The 21,035-nt window shown below is 51.2% G+C and overlaps 1 protein-coding gene across 2 annotated transcripts; it reads left to right on the top strand.

Moving 5' to 3' along the window:
• Positions 1–881: 881 nt before the first annotated feature.
• On the top strand, positions 882–20,325 carry MUL1 (mitochondrial E3 ubiquitin protein ligase 1). 2 transcript variants are annotated; one of them, XM_082274564.1, is made up of 5 exons: positions 882–922; positions 11,453–11,565; positions 13,301–13,388; positions 14,675–14,795; positions 19,436–20,325. In XM_082274564.1, exons 2-5 carry the CDS (start codon positions 11,455–11,457, stop codon positions 20,154–20,156), a joined length of 1,041 nt encoding a protein of 346 aa, XP_082130690.1. In that variant the 5' UTR covers positions 882–922; positions 11,453–11,454; the 3' UTR covers positions 20,157–20,325. The 2 variants fall into 2 exon arrangements, with proteins under 2 accessions (XP_082130690.1, XP_082130691.1); XM_082274565.1 differs by having other exon boundaries at positions 896–948.
• Positions 20,326–21,035: the final 710 nt, after the last annotated feature.

Below are 21,035 nucleotides of genomic sequence, written 5' to 3'. Positions count from 1 at the left end.
AACCCTGACAACAACCACTGACACCAACCATGACACCAACCCCCGACACTAACCATGACACCAACCCCCGACACTAACCCTGACACCAACCCCCGACACCAACCATGACACCAACCCCCGACACCAACCATGACACCAACCATGACACCAACCATGACACCAACCCTGACACCAACCATGACACCAACCCTGACACCAACCCTGACACCAACCCTGACAACAACCCCTGACACCAACCATGACACCAACCCCCGACACTAACCATGACACCAACCCTGACAACAACCACTGACACTAACCATGACACCAACCCCCGACACCAACCATGACACCAACCCTGACACCAACCCCTGACACTAACCATGACACCAACCCCCGACACCAACCATGACACCAACCCTGACAACAACCCCTGACACCAACCATGACACCAACCCTGACACCAACCCTGACACCAACTTCTGACACCAACCCCTGACACCAACTTCTGACACCAACCCCTGACACCAACTTCTGACACCAACCATGACACCAACCCCCGACACCAACCCTGACACCACCTGCCTGGAGTGTTCATGTTCTCCCTGCGCCTGCCTGGAATGACAGCGCAATAAAATAAATATCTCTCCGATTTATGAGGAACTTCATTTCACCGAGGAGCCAGAGACAGGAAATCCAACCTCACCATCAGTGACAACCATTTGTGGTGACAACCCTCCCAGTGACAACCATTCCTGGTGACAACCCTCCCAGTGACAACCATTAGTGGTGACAACTCTCCCAGTGATTCCCAGTGACCAGTGTAACGGTGTAACAGCACGTCACGTGACTCCCCAGACAGCAGCGCTAAACCCCGCCTACTCCCGAGTTCTGGAGAGTCCCGCCGTGACGTCATCAGGCGGCGTCGAGCTCCGACCAGGAAGTGAGTGTGAAGGAGAAGGTCTGCGGGTGAGGAGGGGGAGGGGAGTGCTCGGAATGAGGAGATATGAAGGGGGATGGGTCCTTATAATGAGCTCCCCCGGGCAGACATAGTGGTGACCCCGGGGGGGGGGGGGTTGGGTCTCCCAATGAGATCTCCAGCAGGAGCATTGAGTGTTGTCACCAACCAGCCGGGGGTCACAGCCCCCCCCCCCCCCAGTATTGTATATAATATATATGTGTGTCATTCATTACCTTCTCAGCGTGTGTGACTTCCTGTCCCAGTGACTCCTCCCACTTCCATGTGTGGGGGGGTCACTGGGACAGGAAGTGAGGGGAAATCTCCCCTCTGATCCCCTCCTCCAATCCTGAGCAACCAAATATGGTCCCTGATATCACATGTGCTGCGAGGGGGGAGAGGAGAGGAGTTGGGAGGACTCGGGAGGATAGAGAAGAGTTGGGAGGACTCGGGAGGATAGAGAAGAGTTGGGAGGATGGAGAGGAGTTGGGAGGACTCAGGAGAACAGAGAAGAGTTGGGAGGATGGAGAGGAGTTGGGAGGACTCGGGAGGATAGAGAAGAGTTGGGAGGATGGAGAGGAGTTGGGAGGATGGAGAGGAGTTGGGAGGATGGAGAGGAGTTGGGAGGACTCAGGAGAACGGAGAAGAGTTGGGAGGATGGAGAGGAGTTGGGAGGATGGAGAGGAGTTGGGAGGATGGAGAGGAGTTGGGAGGATAGAGAAGAGTTGGGAGGATGGAGAGGGGTTGGGAGGACTCAGGAGAACGGAGAAGAGTTGGGAGGATGGAGAGGAGTTGGGAGGACTCGGGAGGATAGAGAAGAGTTGGGAGGATGGAGAGGAGTTGGGAGGATGGAGAGGAGTTGGGAGGATAGAGAAGAGTTGGGAGGATGGAGAGGGGTTGGGAGGACTCAGGAGAACGGAGAGGAGTTGGGAGGAAAGAGAGGAGTTGGGAGGACAGGACGGAAAGTACTCTGGAGGACGGAGAAGAGTTGGGAGGATGGAGAGGAGTTGGGAGGACTCGGGAGAACGGAGAAGAGTTGGGAGGACTCGGGAGGATAGAGAAGAGTTGGGAGGATGGAGAGGAGTTGGGAGGACTCAGGAGAACAGAGAAGAGTTGGGAGGATGGAGAGGAGTTGGGAGGACTCGGGAGGATAGAGAAGAGTTGGGAGGATGGAGAGGAGTTGGGAGGACTCAGGAGAACAGAGAAGAGTTGGGAGGATGGAGAGGAGTTGGGAGGACTCGGGAGGATAGAGAAGAGTTGGGAGGATGGAGAGGAGTTGGGAGGACTCAGGAGAACAGAGAAGAGTTGGGAGGATGGAGAGGAGTTGGGAGGACTCAGGAGAACAGAGAAGAGTTGGGAGGATGGAGAGGAGTTGGGAGGATGGAGAGGAGTTGGGAGGATGGAGAGGAGTTGGGAGGACTCAGGAGAACGGAGAAGAGTTGGGAGGATGGAGAGGAGTTGGGAGGACTCGGGAGGATAGAGAAGAGTTGGGAGGATGGAGAGGAGTTGGGAGGACTCGGGAGGATAGAGTAGAGTTGGGAGGATGGAGAGGAGTTGGGAGGACTCAGGAGAACAGAGAAGAGTTGGGAGGATGGAGAGGAGTTGGGAGGACTCAGGAGAACAGAGAAGAGTTGGGAGGATGGAGAGGAGTTGGGAGGATGGAGAGGAGTTGGGAGGACTCAGGAGAACGGAGAAGAGTTGGGAGGATGGAGAGGAGTTGGGAGGACTCAGGAGAACGGAGAAGAGTTGGGAGGATGGAGAGGAGTTGGGAGGACTCAGGAGAACAGAGAAGAGTTGGGAGGACTCAGGAGGATAGAGAAGAGTTGGGAGGATGGAGAGGAGTTGGGAGGATGGAGAGGAGTTGGGAGGATGGAGAGGAGTTGGGAGGATGGAGAGGAGTTGGGAGGATGGAGAAGAGTTGGGAGGATGGAGAGGAGTTGGGAGGATGGAGAGGAGTTGGGAGGATGGAGAGGAGTTGGGAGGATGGAGAGGAGTTGGGAGGATAGAGAAGAGTTGGGAGGATGGAGAGGGGTTGGGAAGGACCCAGGAGAACGGAGAGGAGTTGGGAGGACAGGACGGAAAGTACTCTGGAGGACGGAGAAGAGTTGGGAGGATGGAGAGGAGTTGGGAGGATGGAGAGGAGTTGGGAGGACTCAGGAGAACGGAGAAGAGTTGGGAGGACTCGGGAGGATAGAGAAGAGTTGGGAGGATGGAGAGGAGTTGGGAGGACTCAGGAGAACAGAGAAGAGTTGGGAGGATGGAGAGGAGTTGGGAGGACTCGGGAGGATAGAGAAGAGTTGGGAGGATGGAGAGGAGTTGGGAGGACTCAGGAGAACAGAGAAGAGTTGGGAGGATGGAGAGGAGTTGGGAGGACTCAGGAGAACAGAGAAGAGTTGGGAGGATGGAGAGGAGTTGGGAGGACTCAGGAGGATAGAGAAGAGTTGGGAGGATGGAGAGGAGTTGGGAGGATGGAGAGGGGTTGGGAAGGACCCAGGAGAACGGAGAAGAGTGGGGAGGACTCGGGAGGATAGAGAAGAGTTGGGAGGATGGAGAGGAGTTGGGAGGACTCAGGAGAACAGAGAAGAGTTGGGAGGATGGAGAGGAGTTGGGAGGACTCAGGAGAACAGAGAAGAGTTGGGAGGATGGAGAGGAGTTGGGAGGATGGAGAGGAGTTGGGAGGACTCAGGAGAACGGAGAAGAGTTGGGAGGATGGAGAGGAGTTGGGAGGACTCAGGAGAACGGAGAAGAGTTGGGAGGATGGAGAGGAGTTGGGAGGACTCGGGAGGATAGAGAAGAGTTGGGAGGATGGAGAGGACTCGGGAGGATAGAGAAGAGTTGGGAGGATGGAGAGGAGTTGGGAGGATGGAGAGGAGTTGGGAGGATAGAGAAGAGTTGGGAGGATGGAGAGGAGTTGGGAGGATAGAGAAGAGTTGGGAGGATGGAGAGGGGTTGGGAGGACTCAGGAGAACGGAGAGGAGTTGGGAGGAAAGAGAGGAGTTGGGAGGACAGGACGGAAAGTACTCTGGAGGACGGAGAAGAGTTGGGAGGATGGAGAGGAGTTGGGAGGATGGAGAGGAGTTGGGAGGACTCAGGAGAACGGAGAAGAGTTGGGAGGACTCGGGAGGATAGAGAAGAGTTGGGAGGATGGAGAGGAGTTGGGAGGACTCAGGAGAACAGAGAAGAGTTGGGAGGATGGAGAGGAGTTGGGAGGACTCGGGAGGATAGAGAAGAGTTGGGAGGATGGAGAGGAGTTGGGAGGATAGAGAAGAGTTGGGAGGATGGAGAGGGGTTGGGAGGACTCAGGAGAACGGAGAGGAGTTGGGAGGAAAGAGAGGAGTTGGGAGGACAGGACGGAAAGTACTCTGGAGGACGGAGAAGAGTTGGGAGGATGGAGAGGAGTTGGGAGGATGGAGAGGAGTTGGGAGGACTCGGGAGAACGGAGAAGAGTTGGGAGGACTCGGGAGGATAGAGAAGAGTTGGGAGGATGGAGAGGAGTTGGGAGGACTCAGGAGAACAGAGAAGAGTTGGGAGGATGGAGAGGAGTTGGGAGGACTCGGGAGGATAGAGAAGAGTTGGGAGGATGGAGAGGAGTTGGGAGGACTCAGGAGAACAGAGAAGAGTTGGGAGGATGGAGAGGAGTTGGGAGGACTCGGGAGGATAGAGAAGAGTTGGGAGGATGGAGAGGAGTTGGGAGGACTCAGGAGAACAGAGAAGAGTTGGGAGGATGGAGAGGAGTTGGGAGGACTCAGGAGAACAGAGAAGAGTTGGGAGGATGGAGAGGAGTTGGGAGGACTCAGGAGAACGGAGAAGAGTTGGGAGGATGGAGAGGAGTTGGGAGGACTCGGGAGGATAGAGAAGAGTTGGGAGGATGGAGAGGAGTTGGGAGGACTCGGGAGGATAGAGTAGAGTTGGGAGGATGGAGAGGAGTTGGGAGGACTCAGGAGAACAGAGAAGAGTTGGGAGGATGGAGAGGAGTTGGGAGGATGGAGAGGAGTTGGGAGGACTCAGGAGAACGGAGAAGAGTTGGGAGGATGGAGAGGAGTTGGGAGGACTCAGGAGAACGGAGAAGAGTTGGGAGGATGGAGAGGAGTTGGGAGGACTCAGGAGAACAGAGAAGAGTTGGGAGGACTCAGGAGGATAGAGAAGAGTTGGTAGGATGGAGAGGAGTTGGGAGGATGGAGAGGAGTTGGGAGGATAGAGAAGAGTTGGGAGGATGGAGAGGAGTTGGGAGGATGGAGAGGAGTTGGGAGGATAGAGAAGAGTTGGGAGGATGGAGAGGAGTTGGGAGGATGGAGAGGAGTTGGGAGGATGGAGAGGAGTTGGGAGGATGGAGAGGAGTTGGGAGGATGGAGAGGAGTTGGGAGGATAGAGAAGAGTTGGGAGGATGGAGAGGGGTTGGGAAGGACCCAGGAGAACGGAGAGGAGTTGGGAGGACAGGACGGAAAGTACTCTGGAGGACGGAGAAGAGTTGGGAGGATGGAGAGGAGTTGGGAGGATGGAGAGGAGTTGGGAGGACTCAGGAGAACGGAGAAGAGTTGGGAGGACTCGGGAGGATAGAGAAGAGTTGGGAGGATGGAGAGGAGTTGGGAGGACTCAGGAGAACAGAGAAGAGTTGGGAGGATGGAGAGGAGTTGGGAGGACTCGGGAGGATAGAGAAGAGTTGGGAGGATGGAGAGGAGTTGGGAGGACTCAGGAGAACAGAGAAGAGTTGGGAGGATGGAGAGGAGTTGGGAGGACTCAGGAGAACAGAGAAGAGTTGGGAGGATGGAGAGGAGTTGGGAGGACTCAGGAGAACAGAGAAGAGTTGGGAGGATGGAGAGGAGTTGGGAGGACTCAGGAGAACAGAGAAGAGTTGGGAGGATGGAGAAGAGTTGGGAGGACTCAGGAGGATAGAGAAGAGTTGGTAGGATGGAGAGGAGTTGGGAGGATAGAGAAGAGTTGGGAGGATGGAGAGGAGTTGGGAGGATGGAGAGGGGTTGGGAAGGACCCAGGAGAACGGAGAAGAGTGGGGAGGACTCGGGAGGATAGAGAAGAGTTGGGAGGATGGAGAGGAGTTGGGAGGACTCAGGAGAACAGAGAAGAGTTGGGAGGATGGAGAGGAGTTGGGAGGACTCGGGAGGATAGAGAAGAGTTGGGAGGATGGAGAGGAGTTGGGAGGACTCAGGAGAACAGAGAAGAGTTGGGAGGATGGAGAGGAGTTGGGAGGACTCAGGAGAACGGAGAAGAGTTGGGAGGATGGAGAGGAGTTGGGAGGACTCGGGAGGATAGAGAAGAGTTGGGAGGATGGAGAGGACTCGGGAGGATAGAGAAGAGTTGGGAGGATGGAGAGGAGTTGGGAGGATGGAGAGGAGTTGGGAGGATAGAGAAGAGTTGGGAGGATGGAGAGGAGTTGGGAGGATAGAGAAGAGTTGGGAGGATGGAGAGGGGTTGGGAGGACTCAGGAGAACGGAGAGGAGTTGGGAGGAAAGAGAGGAGTTGGGAGGACAGGACGGAAAGTACTCTGGAGGACGGAGAAGAGTTGGGAGGATGGAGAGGAGTTGGGAGGATGGAGAGGAGTTGGGAGGATGGAGAGGAGTTGGGAGGACTCAGGAGAACGGAGAAGAGTTGGGAGGACTCGGGAGGATAGAGAAGAGTTGGGAGGATGGAGAGGAGTTGGGAGGACTCAGGAGAACAGAGAAGAGTTGGGAGGATGGAGAGGAGTTGGGAGGACTCGGGAGGATAGAGAAGAGTTGGGAGGATGGAGAGGAGTTGGGAGGATAGAGAAGAGTTGGGAGGATGGAGAGGGGTTGGGAGGACTCAGGAGAACGGAGAGGAGTTGGGAGGAAAGAGAGGAGTTGGGAGGACAGGACGGAAAGTACTCTGGAGGACGGAGAAGAGTTGGGAGGATGGAGAGGAGTTGGGAGGATGGAGAGGAGTTGGGAGGACTCGGGAGAACGGAGAAGAGTTGGGAGGACTCGGGAGGATAGAGAAGAGTTGGGAGGATGGAGAGGAGTTGGGAGGACTCAGGAGAACAGAGAAGAGTTGGGAGGATGGAGAGGAGTTGGGAGGACTCGGGAGGATAGAGAAGAGTTGGGAGGATGGAGAGGAGTTGGGAGGACTCAGGAGAACAGAGAAGAGTTGGGAGGATGGAGAGGAGTTGGGAGAACTCGGGAGGATAGAGAAGAGTTGGGAGGATGGAGAGGAGTTGGGAGGACTCAGGAGAACAGAGAAGAGTTGGGAGGATGGAGAGGAGTTGGGAGGACTCAGGAGAACAGAGAAGAGTTGGGAGGATGGAGAGGAGTTGGAAGGACTCAGGAGAACGGAGAAGAGTTGGGAGGATGGAGAGGAGTTGGGAGGACTCGGGAGGATAGAGAAGAGTTGGGAGGACTCGGGAGGATAGAGTAGAGTTGGGAGGATGGAGAGGAGTTGGGAGGACTCAGGAGAACAGAGAAGAGTTGGGAGGATGGAGAGGAGTTGGGAGGATGGAGAGGAGTTGGGAGGACTCAGGAGAACGGAGAAGAGTTGGGAGGATGGAGAGGAGTTGGGAGGACTCAGGAGAACGGAGAAGAGTTGGGAGGATGGAGAGGAGTTGGGAGGACTCAGGAGAACAGAGAAGAGTTGGGAGGACTCAGGAGGATAGAGAAGAGTTGGTAGGATGGAGAGGAGTTGGGAGGATGGAGAGGAGTTGGGAGGATAGAGAAGAGTTGGGAGGATGGAGAGGAGTTGGGAGGATGGAGAGGAGTTGGGAGGATAGAGAAGAGTTGGGAGGATAGAGAAGAGTTGGGAGGATGGAGAGGAGTTGGGAGGATGGAGAGGAGTTGGGAGGATGGAGAGGAGTTGGGAGGATGGAGAGGAGTTGGGAGGATGGAGAGGAGTTGGGAGGATGGAGAGGAGTTGGGAGGATAGAGAAGAGTTGGGAGGATGGAGAGGGGTTGGGAAGGACCCAGGAGAACGGAGAGGAGTTGGGAGGACAGGACGGAAAGTACTCTGGAGGACGGAGAAGAGTTGGGAGGATGGAGAGGAGTTGGGAGGATGGAGAGGAGTTGGGAGGACTCAGGAGAACGGAGAAGAGTTGGGAGGACTCGGGAGGATAGAGAAGAGTTGGGAGGATGGAGAGGAGTTGGGAGGACTCAGGAGAACAGAGAAGAGTTGGGAGGATGGAGAGGAGTTGGGAGGACTCGGGAGGATAGAGAAGAGTTGGGAGGATGGAGAGGAGTTGGGAGGACTCAGGAGAACAGAGAAGAGTTGGGAGGATGGAGAGGAGTTGGGAGGACTCAGGAGAACAGAGAAGAGTTGGGAGGATGGAGAGGAGTTGGGAGGACTCAGGAGAACGGAGAAGAGTTGGGAGGATGGAGAGGAGTTGGGAGGACTCGGGAGGATAGAGAAGAGTTGGGAGGATGGAGAGGAGTTGGGAGGACTCGGGAGGATAGAGAAGAGTTGGGAGGACGGAGAGGAGTTGGGAGGACTCAGGAGAACGGAGAAGAGTTGGGAGGACTCAGGAGGATAGAGAAGAGTTGGGAGGATGGAGAGGAGTTGGGAGGACTCAGGAGAACGGAGAAGAGTTGGGAGGATGGAGAGGAGTTGGGAGGACTCAGGAGAACGGAGAAGAGTTGGGAGGATGGAGAGGAGTTGGGAGGACTCAGGAGAACGGAGAAGAGTTGGGAGGATGGAGAGGAGTTGGGAGGACTCAGGAGAATGGAGAAGAGTTGGGAGGATGGAGAGGAGTTGGGAGGACTCAGGAGAACGGAGAAGAGTTGGGAGGATGGAGAGGAGTTGGGAGGACTCAGGAGAACGGAGAAGAGTTGGGAGGATGGAGAGGGGTTGGGAAGGACCCAGGTGAATGGAGAGGAGTTGGGAGGAAAGAGAGGAGAAAATGAAATCAGCATCTCCATAAAGTTGGTCAGCAGAGGGAAGCATGAGGAGCTCTAGAATTTCCTGCTAGAGGGCTGCACTGACTTTGGACTCGATAAAACACAGAGGGACAACACCAGCAGATGACACGACTCCCCAAATCACCACTGACTGTGGAAACCTCACACTGGACCTCATGCAACTTGGATTCTGTGCCTCTCCACTCCTCCTCCAGACTCTGGGACCTTCATTTCCAAATGAAATCCAACATTTTCCACAGTCAGTGATGATTTGGGGAGCCGGGTCATCTGCTGGTGTCGGCCCTCTGTGTTTTATCAACTCCAAAGTCAGTGCACCCCTCTAGCAGGAAATTCTAGAGCTCTTCATGCTTCCCTTTGCTGACCAGCTTTATGGAGATGCTGATTTCATTTTCCAGCAGGACTTTGCACCGCCCACACTGCCAAATCTACCAATACCTGGTCACATGATTATGGGATCACTGTGCTTGATTGGCCAGCAAACTCGCCTGACCTAAACCCCATAGAGAATCTGTGGGGTATTGTCAGGAGGAAGATGAGAGACACCAGACCCAACAATGCAGAGGATCTGAAGGCCGCTATCAAAGCAACCTGGGCTTCCATAACACCTCAGCAGTGCCACAGGCTGATCACCTCCATGCCATGCCTCCATGCCACGCCTCCATGCCCCGCCTCCCTGCCCCGCCTCCATGCCACGCCTCCCTGCCCCGCCTCCATGCCACGCCTCCATTGATGCAGTAATTCATGCAAAAGGAGCCCCGACCAAGTATTGAGTGCGTACTATACTGTACATGGACAGACTTTTCACTAATGCCCCGTACACACGTGCAGATTATCTGCAGACTTACCAAAACCATATAATATGAGGTCAAACCTAAACACTTTCAATGTGTATGCAATCCGGCAGGCCCTTGCACTACATAGAAAAGGTAATTCTGCAGACAAAAGTCTGCAGATAATCTGCCCGTGTGTATGGGGCATAAGACATCATTTCTTTGTTACAAATCCTTTTTTTATTGGTCCTCTGTAATATTCTAATTTTCTGAGATACTGAATTTTGGGGTGTCACTCGCTGTAAGCCTTAATCATCAAAATTAAAAGAAATCTCTCACTCTGTGTGACACACCTATATAAAATATAGGAGATTACCTTTTTTAAATTGAATTACTGAAATAAATGAACTTTTTGATGATATTATAATTTTATGAGATATTCCTGTATCAGGTTTGAAAAAAATTTTTTCTAGCAGAAAAAAATAAATTTACAGATTTTTAACCACTTAAGCCCCGGAGGATTTGGCTGCTCAAAGACCAGGGCCTATTTTGCGATTCGGCACTGCGTGACTTTAACGGACAATTGCGCGGTAGTGCGACGCTGTACCCAAATGAAATTGACGTCTTTTTTTCCCACACAAACAGAGCTTTCTTTTGGTGGTATTTGATCACCTGTGCGATTTTTACTTTTTGCGCTATAAACAAAAAAAGAGCGTAAATTTTGAAAAAATAACAATATATTTCAAATTTTTTTGTATGAAACTCTTAAAAAGAAAAAAATGTAAAAATCAAATTTTTCTAACATTTTAGGCCAATTTGCTTTCTGCTACATATTTATGGTAAAAAAAAAAAAATCGCAATAAGCGTATTTTGATTGGTTTGCACAAAAGTTATAGCGTTTACTAACTGCGGGAAAGATTTTTTGTCATTTTTATTGTTTTTTTTAACTAGTAATGGCGGTGATCTGTGATTTTTTTTTTTTTTTAGGGACTGCGACATTGCAGCGGACAAATCGGACCCCTGACTGACATTTTTGACACTTTTGGGGTTACCAGTGATATTACTACAGTAATCAGTGCTATACATATCCACTGTTACTGTAATAATGACACTGGCAGGGAAGGAGTTAACTTTATTAGTGATCAAGGGGTTAAGCGTGTCCCTAGGGGCGTGATTCTAACTGTCAGGGGGCGTGGCTCTTGATTTAACCACAGAGACATACGATCCTACATAGCAGGATCGTATGATCTCTGCAGTTACACCAGGGAGAATGACAGACGGCTTTGTTTACATCAGCCGCCTGCCTTTCTCCCTCTCCAGCGGGAGATCGCGAGTGGCCGGCGGACATTGGAGCCGCCGGACACTCGTTTGGGGATGTCAGGGAACGAGCGGGGGTGGGAGCGCGCCCCCTAGAGGCTCGTGAGCGAGTGATGTACCCCTACGTCACTTTGCCCAGGAGGGGCTGACTGCCGCAGTATATGTACTTGCAGCGGTCGGCAAGTGGTTAACGTGTATGAAAAATGTCAGAATTGCTGTGGACAGGAAGTGGTTAATATCTGCGCCCATGGCAGCCAGGGTGTGCAGCATTTTCGAATCGTTTCCATTGACTTCAATGGGCCTCCCGACGCACTGAGACGCAGAGACGTCGTATTTTGTCAGGACGCAGTGTGATGGACGGTTGTTATGGCGACGTCGTCATTTAGCACTTTGTGACACGGCCCTTTAATGATTGTGTGGAAGGTTGTCACTGACCCCCCATTTTATTCTATGGATGTGATTGTGTGGAAGGTTGTCACTGACCCCCCATTTTATTCTATGGATGTGATTGTGTGGAAAGTTGTCGCTGACCCCCGATTTTTACCTTTTCTCCGCAGACATGGAACGGCCCAGCCTGGGGCAGATCATCCTCCTGGCCTCCAGTTCTGCCATTACCGCCATCTTCTACACGGTGTACCGCCACAAATACCGCACCGCGCAGACGCTAAAGGTTGGGCCGCCTTTCTTATTAACTTTTGTGTTAAAATGATTACATAAAACCTCTCTGTTTTCATGACATGCTTTATTTTATACACAGTGATGTCATCAATGGGTCTCTGTGCTTCTCATTGCAATGCAGGCAGATCATGGCTAGTGGGTGGGGCCTTATTTTATACACAGTGATGTCATCAATGGGTCTCTGTGCTTCTCTTTGCCCTGCAGGCAGATCTTGGCTAAGGGGAGGGGCCTTATTTTATACACAGTGATGTCATCAATGGGTCTCTGTACTTCTCTTTGCCATGCAGGCAGATCTTGGCTAAGGGGAGGGGCCTTATTTTATACACAGTAATGTCATCACCGAGTCCCTGTGCTTCTCATTGAAATGCAGGGAGATCATGGCTAGTGGGAGGGGCCTTATTTTATACACAGCGATGTCATCAGTGGGTCTCTGTGTTTCTCTTTGCAATGCAGGCAGATCATGGCTAGTGGGAGGGGCCTTTTTAAACACAGTGAAGTCATCAATGGGTCTCTGTGCTTTTTTTTGCAGTGCAGGCAGATCATGGCTGGTGGGAGGGGCCTTATTTTATACACAGTGATGTCATCAATGGGTCTCTGGGCTTCTCTTTGCCATGCAGGCAGATCATGGCTGGTCGGAGGAGCTGGCGGGGGGCTCTACCTAGCCTACTGAAAACATCACGGCACCCTGCGTCAGTATTTCTCTCCAGAGCCCTCAGTCCTAATGCAAGCAGTGGGAGGAGTTATGCAAATATCAAAATACCTTGATGGGAGGTGCGGGAGTCAGTCTGGAGGAGTGGGCGTTCCTAGGCAGGCTGTATTTGCATAGGTAACGCCCACGTGATGCTGAGCCTCCATGATTGAAATCTAATGAATGAAGGGGTCAGGGCCAATGACAGTCCGGCTGGAGAGAAAAGGGCTAGATGATGCTAGCCAGGAAATGGGGCGTGGCTCTATCTGGCTTGCTGCAGCTTCTGATTCACATGGTGAGACGCTCACAGTGTGCGGTGAAATCAGGAAGCAGCTTCAGTCCAGGAGAGGAGCCTCAGTGCAAGACTGAAGAGTGAGGAGCCGCTACACCTGTGCAAGACTGAAGGGGGGGCTGGCGGGAAGATTAATTATCCATCAATATCCAAAAGTCTATTGGAATTTAAAGGCCTACACATACCTGTAGATCCTGCCAGTGAAGCCCAACGAATGCAGCTTCCTGTGATGGGGTGACAACAATTCTGCTAAAGTCAGAGCAGAGTTGTTATTCTCATAAAGGCTGCACCTGCTTGCATTACAGTGGGAGGAGAAAATGTGGGGAGGCGTGGCTACCTTCTTGCACTAGAGTGGGAGGAGAAAACGTGGGGGGTGGTGGCTATCAGCACTACTACTGCCAACTCACAAGCTTGCAGCTTGGCTTCTGGCCACACCCAGCCCCACCCACTGGATTAGCAGCAGCGCCTCTGTTGGTGAAGCTGTGAACTGCAGTGCCTGGGAGGGGGAGCGTGTGAGACACAAATGAAGGAGGAAGGGGCTCAGTCGGGGGAGGGGGAGGGTTCTACATCACATGGTAACTGGGCGGGGACTTGTTACAGGAGCCTTGTAAGTTCTACTTTAATATGTATAAATTCAGGGCAGGCAAGGCTGTAGATATAGGGGGGCAATGACACCGTCCTGGGGTTCAAGGGGGAAAAAAAATTACTCAGATTTCCAGTATTGAGCAAATATTTTTTTTCTTAAAGGGCGCCAAGAAGATCTCCCTGGACCATGACCTGCAGAACATCCTCATGGACCTGCCGGGGAAGTGCGTCCCCTATGCCGTCATTGAAGGTACGCTGGCTGATTTTTTTTCCATGTCTTTGAATTTGGTCGCCTCCTGTGTCAGTTAGAATCTGAAAGTCATGTTAGAAAAAATATAATAAAAAAAAAAAGGCAGGGACAGTCTAAAAGGGGGAAAAAAAGAATGTGAAAGTCACATGACAGGTGACAGGCCTCCTTCCTATAACATGCAACCTCTGTGAGTTCAAATCAGTAACCCCCCCCCCCCCCCCCCCCCCCCGTCTGCAAAATAACCCAGATGTCCCCCACTGGGCACAGAGTCTTTACCTTCAGCATAGGCACAGATAACAGTCAGAAACATTAAAGGGTAACTCCACTTTTGCAGGAGAAAATAAAAATAGCAAGTAAAAAAACAAAACAAAATCAAATAAGTATTATATTTATTATTTTATATATATGTATGTATGTGTGTGAGTGTGTATATATACGGTATGTGTATGTATGTATATATATATATATATATAGCCCAGGGGTCACTGGAGACAGAGGAGCCCAGGGGTCACTGGAGACAGAGGAGCCCAGGGGTCACTGGAGACAGAGGAGCCCAGGGGTCACTGGAAACACTAGAGCACAGGGAACACTGGGGTCACTAAAGACAGAAGCACAGGGGTCATTGGAGACACTAGTGCAAAGGGGTCACTAGAAACACTAAAGACAGAAGCACAGGGGTCACTGGGGACATAGGAGCACAGGGGTCACTGGGGACATAGGAGCACAGGGGTCACTGGGGACATAGGAGCACAGCGGTCACTGGGGACATAGGAGCACAGGGGTCACTGGGGACATAGGAGCAAAGCGGTCACTGGGGACATAGGAGCACAGGGGTCACTGGGGACATAGGAGCACAGGGGTCACTGGGGACATAGGAGCACAGGGGTCACTGGGGACATAGGAGCACAGGGGTCACTGGAGACATAGGAGCACAGGGGTCACTGGGGACATAGGAGCACAGTGGTCACTGGGGACATAGGAGCACAGGGGTCACTGGGGACATAGGAGCACAGGGGTCACTGGGGACATAGGAGCACAGGGGTCACTGGGGACATAGGAGCACAGGGGTCACTGGGGACATAGGAGCACAGGGGTCACTGGGGACATAGGAGCACAGGGGTCACTAGAGACAAAGAAGCACAGGGGGTCACTGGACAAATTGATTTGAGGTTGAGCTATACAGCTACCTTTTGCTGGTTTTCTGACAGGTCCTCTTTATATAGTGCTGAGCACACTGTGTTGCTTCTCTTCAGGCTTTGATGATGCAATGATTTTTTATCTTTCAGGTGTGGTGCGAGCTGCAAAGGAGTCCCTCAGCAGTCAGTTCATGGACAACTGTAAAGGTGTCATCCACAGACTGTCCTTGAAGGAGCACAAGATGGTGTGGAACCGAACGACGCACCTTTGGTGAGTCCCATAGCTAATTTCTAAGGGTTCTGCTTAATGGTTCAGCTCCAGCCAAACCATAAACTGCCGGATGGTCTCAGAACGATGCAGCAGAGGGTTTGCTCCTCCCATCATGTCATCATGTCTTGGCTGACAGGCCAGGAGACTCCTAGTGTGTCCTGTCCACCATGACATCATACCCTGACTGACAGGCCAGGAGATTCCTGGTATGTCCCGCCCACCATGGTATAATACCTTGACTGACAAGCCAGGAGACTCCTGATTTTTTCATACCTACCATGACATCATACATTGACTGACAGGCCAGGAGACTCCTGGTATGTCCCGCCCACCATGACATCATACATTGACTTACAAGCCAGGAGACACCTGGTTTTTCCTGCCTACCATGACATTATACCTTGACTGACAGGCCAGGAGACTCCTGGTATGTCCCGCCCACCATGACATCATACCTTGACTGACAGGCCAGGAGACTCCTGGTGTGTTCTGCTCACCATGACATCATACATTGACTTACAAGCCAGGAGACTCCTGGTTTTTCCTGCCTGAAATGACATCATACCTTGACTGACAGGCCAGGAGACTCCTGATATGTCCCGCCCACCATGACATCATACATTGATTTACAAGCCAGGAGACTCCTGATATGTCCCGCCCACCATAACATCATACATTGACTTACAAGCCAGGAGACTCCTGGTTTTTCCTGCCTGACATGACATCATACCTTGACTGACAGGCCAGGAGACTCCTGATATGTCCCGCCCGCCATGACATCATACATTGACTTACAAGCCAGGAGACTCCTGGTTTTTCCTGCCTGACATGACATCATACCTTGACTGACAGGCCAGGAGACTCCTGGTGTGTTCTGCTCACCATGACATCATACATTGACTTACAAGCCAGGAGACTCCTGGTTTTTCCTGCCTGAAATGACATCATACCTTGACTGACAGGCCAGGAGACTCCTGATATGTCCCGCCCGCCATGACATCATACATTGACTTACAAGCCAGGAGACTCCTGTTTTTTCCTGCGTACCATGACATTATACCTTGACTGACAGGCCAGGAGACTCCTGGTATGTCCCGCCCACCATGACATCATACCTTGACTGACAGGCCAGGAGACTCCTGGTATGTCCCGCCCACCATGACGTCATACATTGACTGACAAGCCAGGAGACTCCTGGTATGTCCCGCCCACCATGACGTCATACATTGACTGACAAGCCAGGAGACTCCTGTTTTTTCCTGCCTACCATGACATCATACCTTGACTGACAGGCCAGGAGACTCCTGGTTTGCCCTGCCCACCATGAAATACCCTGACTCCCAACATACACTCCCATTGAATGCACCAATCCCCATTGCATCATGGGAATTGTAGTATGATCCAGTATTGTCAAACAGTAAAAGGAAGCAACATTTCCGCTTCATCAATCCCTCCCCACCGTACACGGCGGTAGCCACATCCTCCCTTATAAAATAATAACCTCACTTACATTTCTACAATCATTTACACCTAGACTATGTAAGCTTTAAAAAAAAATATGTAATATTAAGGAAAATAATTAATGTGGACATTTTGAAACTATCCCGGAGTTCTACTTTAAAGCCAGTAAAAGCTGACCTCAGAGCAGGTTGTGCAGCTCTGTGATTGGTTCTTTTTATGAGCATTCCTTCTGTAAATAAGCCCTGAGGGTGGCGGCTGGCAGGTTGCTGTTGGCACAGGTTGGCGGGGTTCAGGAGGAGGTCAGTAAACAGATAAATCACTGAGATTTATGGAAGGTGTCACCTCTGCTGGTGATGAATGAGCTGCACACAGGACGCCGGCGGCGGAGGTCCTCTTCTCTTATCACACCAACATTCTCTGCGCACTCAGGTGACCCCCACACCCGCCGATCACCTGATCAGCTACCTGCGTCACCAGGGACTCAGTGTGAACCATCTGCCGTCATGGAGGATGGACGCTCTCCGGAAAGATCGCGGGTTATAAACCGCTCCAGTCAGATGTAGAGTGTATCTAAAGCTTTATTTTTTTCAGTTTTGTATCCAGTTGACCTCCTGAAGATTTACCCCCCTTCATGACCAGGCCATTTTTTGTGATACTCTGCTATAAACAAAAAACAAAAAAATTAACATTTTGGAAAAAAAAAAAAAAACAATCATTTTTACTTTCTGCTATAAAATACATCAAGTAAAAAAATCAAATTTCTTCAAAAATGTAGCCAATTTGTATTCTGCTACATATTTTTGTTAAAAAAAAAATCCCAATAAGTGTATATTGATTGGTTTGCTCAAAAGTTATCGCTTCTACAAACTAGGGGAAAGATTTGTAATTTTTTTTATTTTTACTAGTAATGGCGGCGAACAGTGATTTTTAGCGGGACTGCGACATTGCGGCGGACAGATCGGACACTAACTGACATTTTTGAAGCTTTTGGGGGGACCAGTGACAATACTACGGTAATCAGTGCTAAAAATCTGCACTGTCACTGTACTAATGACACTGGCAGGGATGGGGTTAACCCAGGTGTGATCAAAGGGTTAAATGTGAGCCTAGGGGAGTGTTTTCTAACTGTGGGGGGAGGGGCTTGTGACATGATCATAGAGACCTGTGTTCCTATATAGAAGGAGCTCTGTGATCATTCCAGAGAGAAGAACAGTCAGATGTGTTTACAACATCCGACCGTTCTTCTCTCTCAGCGGGGAATGATCGTGGGTGCCCGGCAGCAATCGCGGCCGCCGGCCCCTTGCATTGCCATCCTCACTGCCTAGTGGGGGCGGAAGCACGCCGGCGGCGAGGTGCGCTCGCCCCCCCCCCCAGCACCACACGCGCGACCGAAATAGTACTGCATTGGTTCTCGCAGCCGAGCCAGCCTGTCGCAGCAAGACTGCGGTGGGCGGTCGGCAAGTGGTTAAAAGCCTTTACAGGTCATCGGTTTGGAGATTACGGCGAGCTGTGGCGCTAGTTTGCTCTCATTCCGACGTTTGTGGCGATACCTGACATGCGTGGTGCGATCGTAGTTTACATACATGTGCGCACCCTGGATGCATGATTGTATTTGTGAGTGTGTGCTGAGCAGCAGGCGTTACATTTTACTTTTTTTTTTTGCTAGTTTTTATTGTTTATCTTTTTTTGTTTTTCTTTTTATTTATTTTTTTTTATTTAACTTTATTGCTGTCACAAGGGGGTTAACAAACCCTCATGTGATAGCATTGGGGAGGTGGCAGGTACTCTTCATGAAGATATTGGGGGTCTGCGTCCTGCGCTCCAGTGCATCAAACTGAGCCCAGATCTGCTGGGTTACATGTTTTCCAGCTTTGGAGCTAGAAGTGACTAAACCGTCGTCACCTCTGGCTTTAGTCATTGCAGAGGAGATGGAATGTTCCTCAGTCTCCTCCCGCTCGCCATCCTGAAGCTGGTGCAAATGGGCCTGGTAAGAGCGGCAATGCCTAGGGAACCACACGGGGAGGGGGGCCCACTCTGCCTGCAGTGTGAAAGTGACTGACAACTATAAAGCTGCCGGATCACTTTCATGTCACAGTTGGGAGCCAGCTACAGGAAAGTGGGCACAAGCTGATGACGGCTGCTAATACAGTCATCAGCTTGTGCTCAACCCTTCACTCTTTGGATGTGCTACGTATGTCCAAAGAGCCAAAATAGTTAAAGTTAGAGGGGTATGGGAGAGCCAACTTTAAAAAAAGCCGAGAGCCAGCTACAGGAAAGCGGGTTCAAGCTAACGACGGCTGCTAATGCAGTCATCAGCTTGTGTTTAACCCTTCACTCTTTGGATGTGCTACGTATGTCCAAAGAGCCAAAATAGTTAAAGTTAGAGGGGTATGGGAGAGCCAACTTTAAAAAATCTGAGAGCCAGCTACAGGAAAGCGGGTTCAAGCTGATGGCGGCTGCTAATGCAGTCATCAGCTTGTGCTTAACCCTTCACTCTTTGGATGTGCTACATATGTCCAAAGAACCAAAGTAGTTAAAGTTAGAGGGGGTATGGGAGAGCCAACTTTAAATAAGCTGAGAGCCAACTACAGGAAAGCGGGTTCAATCTAATGACGGCTGCTAATACAGTCATCAGCTTGTGTTTAACCCTTCACTCTTTGGATCTGCTACGTATGTCCAAAGAGCTGAAGTACTTAAAGTTAGAGGGGTATGGGAGAGCCAACCTTAAATAAGCCAAGAGCCAGCTACAGGAAAGTGGACATGAGCTGATGACTGCAGTAGCAGCTAATAGCTTGTGCTTAACCCTTATAGCTTTCGATGTGCTACGTACGTCCAAAGGGCTGAAGTAGTTAAAATCAGAAGGGGGATGGGAAAGCCAACTTTAAAGAAGCCAGGATCCAGCTACAGAAAAGCCAGCACAAGCTGATGGCTGCATTAGCAGCCAATAGCTTGTGCCAAACCCTTCTTACTTTGGACGTGCTACCTACGTCCAAACAGCTAAAGTAGTTAAATTTAGAGGGGGGTTGGGAGAGCCAACAAATAATAAGCTGCAAGCCAGCTATGTACATCCAAAGAGCTGAAGTAGTTCTAGTTAGGGATGGGAGAGCCAACTATTAATAGGAAGGGATGGGGGTCTGCTTTAACATACAAACATTTAAGGGTTTGACCTTTCTTCCTAGGAATGATCACGAGAAAATCATCCACCAGAGAACAAACACGGTGCCCTTTGACCTCGTCCCAGAGGACGCAGACGCAGGCGGTCTCGCCGTCCGAGTCCTGAAACCTTTAGAAGCCACCGAGTTAGACTTGGAGACCGTCTATGAGAAGTTTCACCCCACCGTACAGTCCTTCACCAACGCGCTGGGGCACCTCCTGACTGGCGAGCGCCCGAAAGGGGTCCAGGAGACGGAGGAGATGCTGAGAATTGGGGCGGCGGTGACGGGGGTGGGCGAGCTGGTCTTGGACAATAAGACCATCAAGCTGCAGCCTCCTAAAGCCGGCATGCAGTATTATCTCAGCAAACTGGACTTTGACTCCTTAGTGCAAAGACAAGAGTCTCAGGTCCGGATATGGAAGGTGCTGTGCCTGCTGTGCGGCGTAGCCACCTGCGTCACCCTCTTCTTCATCCTGAGACGCCAGTACAAGCTGTACAAGGAGAAGCAGCGCTTGAAGAGGCTCCAGCAGGAATTCGATGACGCGCGGGCGAGGCTCGGAGATGACGAGGCGGAGGAGGCACGCAACACCTGCATCATCTGCCTCGCCAACCAGAAATCCTCCGTCTTCTTAGAGTGCGGCCATGTCTGCTCCTGCTACGAGTGCTACCAGGCTCTGCCCTCGCCCAAAAAGTGTCCCGTGTGTAGGAACGCCATTTCCAGAGTGATTCCATTATACAACAGCTGATTGGCTGTTGGGATTAAAAACCCCGCCTCTCTCAGGGCAGCTTAGGTGAAGCAAAGGGGGCATGGATAAAGCCAGGACGGGCTGTAAGTGACTTTTTCTGTTGGCATTTTTGTAGCGTTTTCTTCCAATTTCATATTATTTTCTTAATTGGGATGGAACCGGAGAACACCAGACGTGTTCCCAATCTGCCACCAGGACAGGGCGATGTCTTCATGCTCATCTCTCTGTCTTGTAGAAGGCAACAAGGCACCCTCGAACAACCAATCAGAACCCTGATATGTGCTCAGTGAAGCAATATCTGGTTGCTATAGGTTACGGGAGTCCGCGTTCTCATTGGTGCTCTGTTTTCCGTGCCATAGGTCCATCTCTTCAATTATTTCGCAATTTTGTCGGCATTTTTAAAAAAAAAAAAACCCTTCTCTCCCTCCCCCCACTGTACATATTCGTTGATAAAGAATAAAAATATTTTTGTGAGGGAATAAAATGGGAAATAAAGTTTTATTTTCCTACATTTACCAAAGATTTTTATTTTTTTGCAGCATTTCCTGCTGCCTCTCTTGACAGCAACTTGTTTTGGAGCTCAGTGCACATGGTAGTTCTGGTCACCGCTTTCCTGGGGGGTGGAGCCTAAGGGGTCACAATGGCGACCCTGTCCATGCTCGGGGGAGGGGGGGAGTGTGTGGCCTCCCTGTCACATTAGGTTTTACACTGTGTCACTGGGGAAAAGCGCTCAGCATGTCGCCCTGCATAGGTAGTTCAGTAAACTCAGAGGGCCCGGGCCGGCCGATTAGGGGCCCACCCAGGGCGTCTGAGATTCCGGTTTCGCTCACACAGGGTGGGGGGCCAACCCTTTCACCAGCTGTGCACTCTCTGCTCAGC

Source organism: Pelophylax lessonae, assembly GCF_965119305.1.
Source record: "Pelophylax lessonae genome assembly, chromosome: 12".
NCBI classification, from domain to species: Eukaryota; Metazoa; Chordata; class Amphibia; order Anura; family Ranidae; genus Pelophylax; species Pelophylax lessonae.
This window is presented reverse-complemented; position numbering and strand designations above follow the sequence as displayed.

Excerpts from the sequence above, each read along its gene's own strand:
- MUL1 (XM_082274564.1), top strand. The coding sequence starts at position 11,455 with ATGGAACGGCCCAGCCTGGGGCAGATCATCCTCCTGGCCTCCAGTTCT. Across the intron at positions 13,389-14,674 it reads CCCCTATGCCGTCATTGAAG|GTGTGGTGCGAGCTGCAAAG; the intron begins GTACGCTGGCTG and ends TTTATCTTTCAG. Across the intron at positions 14,796-19,435 it reads AACCGAACGACGCACCTTTG|GAATGATCACGAGAAAATCA; the intron begins GTGAGTCCCATA and ends CTTTCTTCCTAG.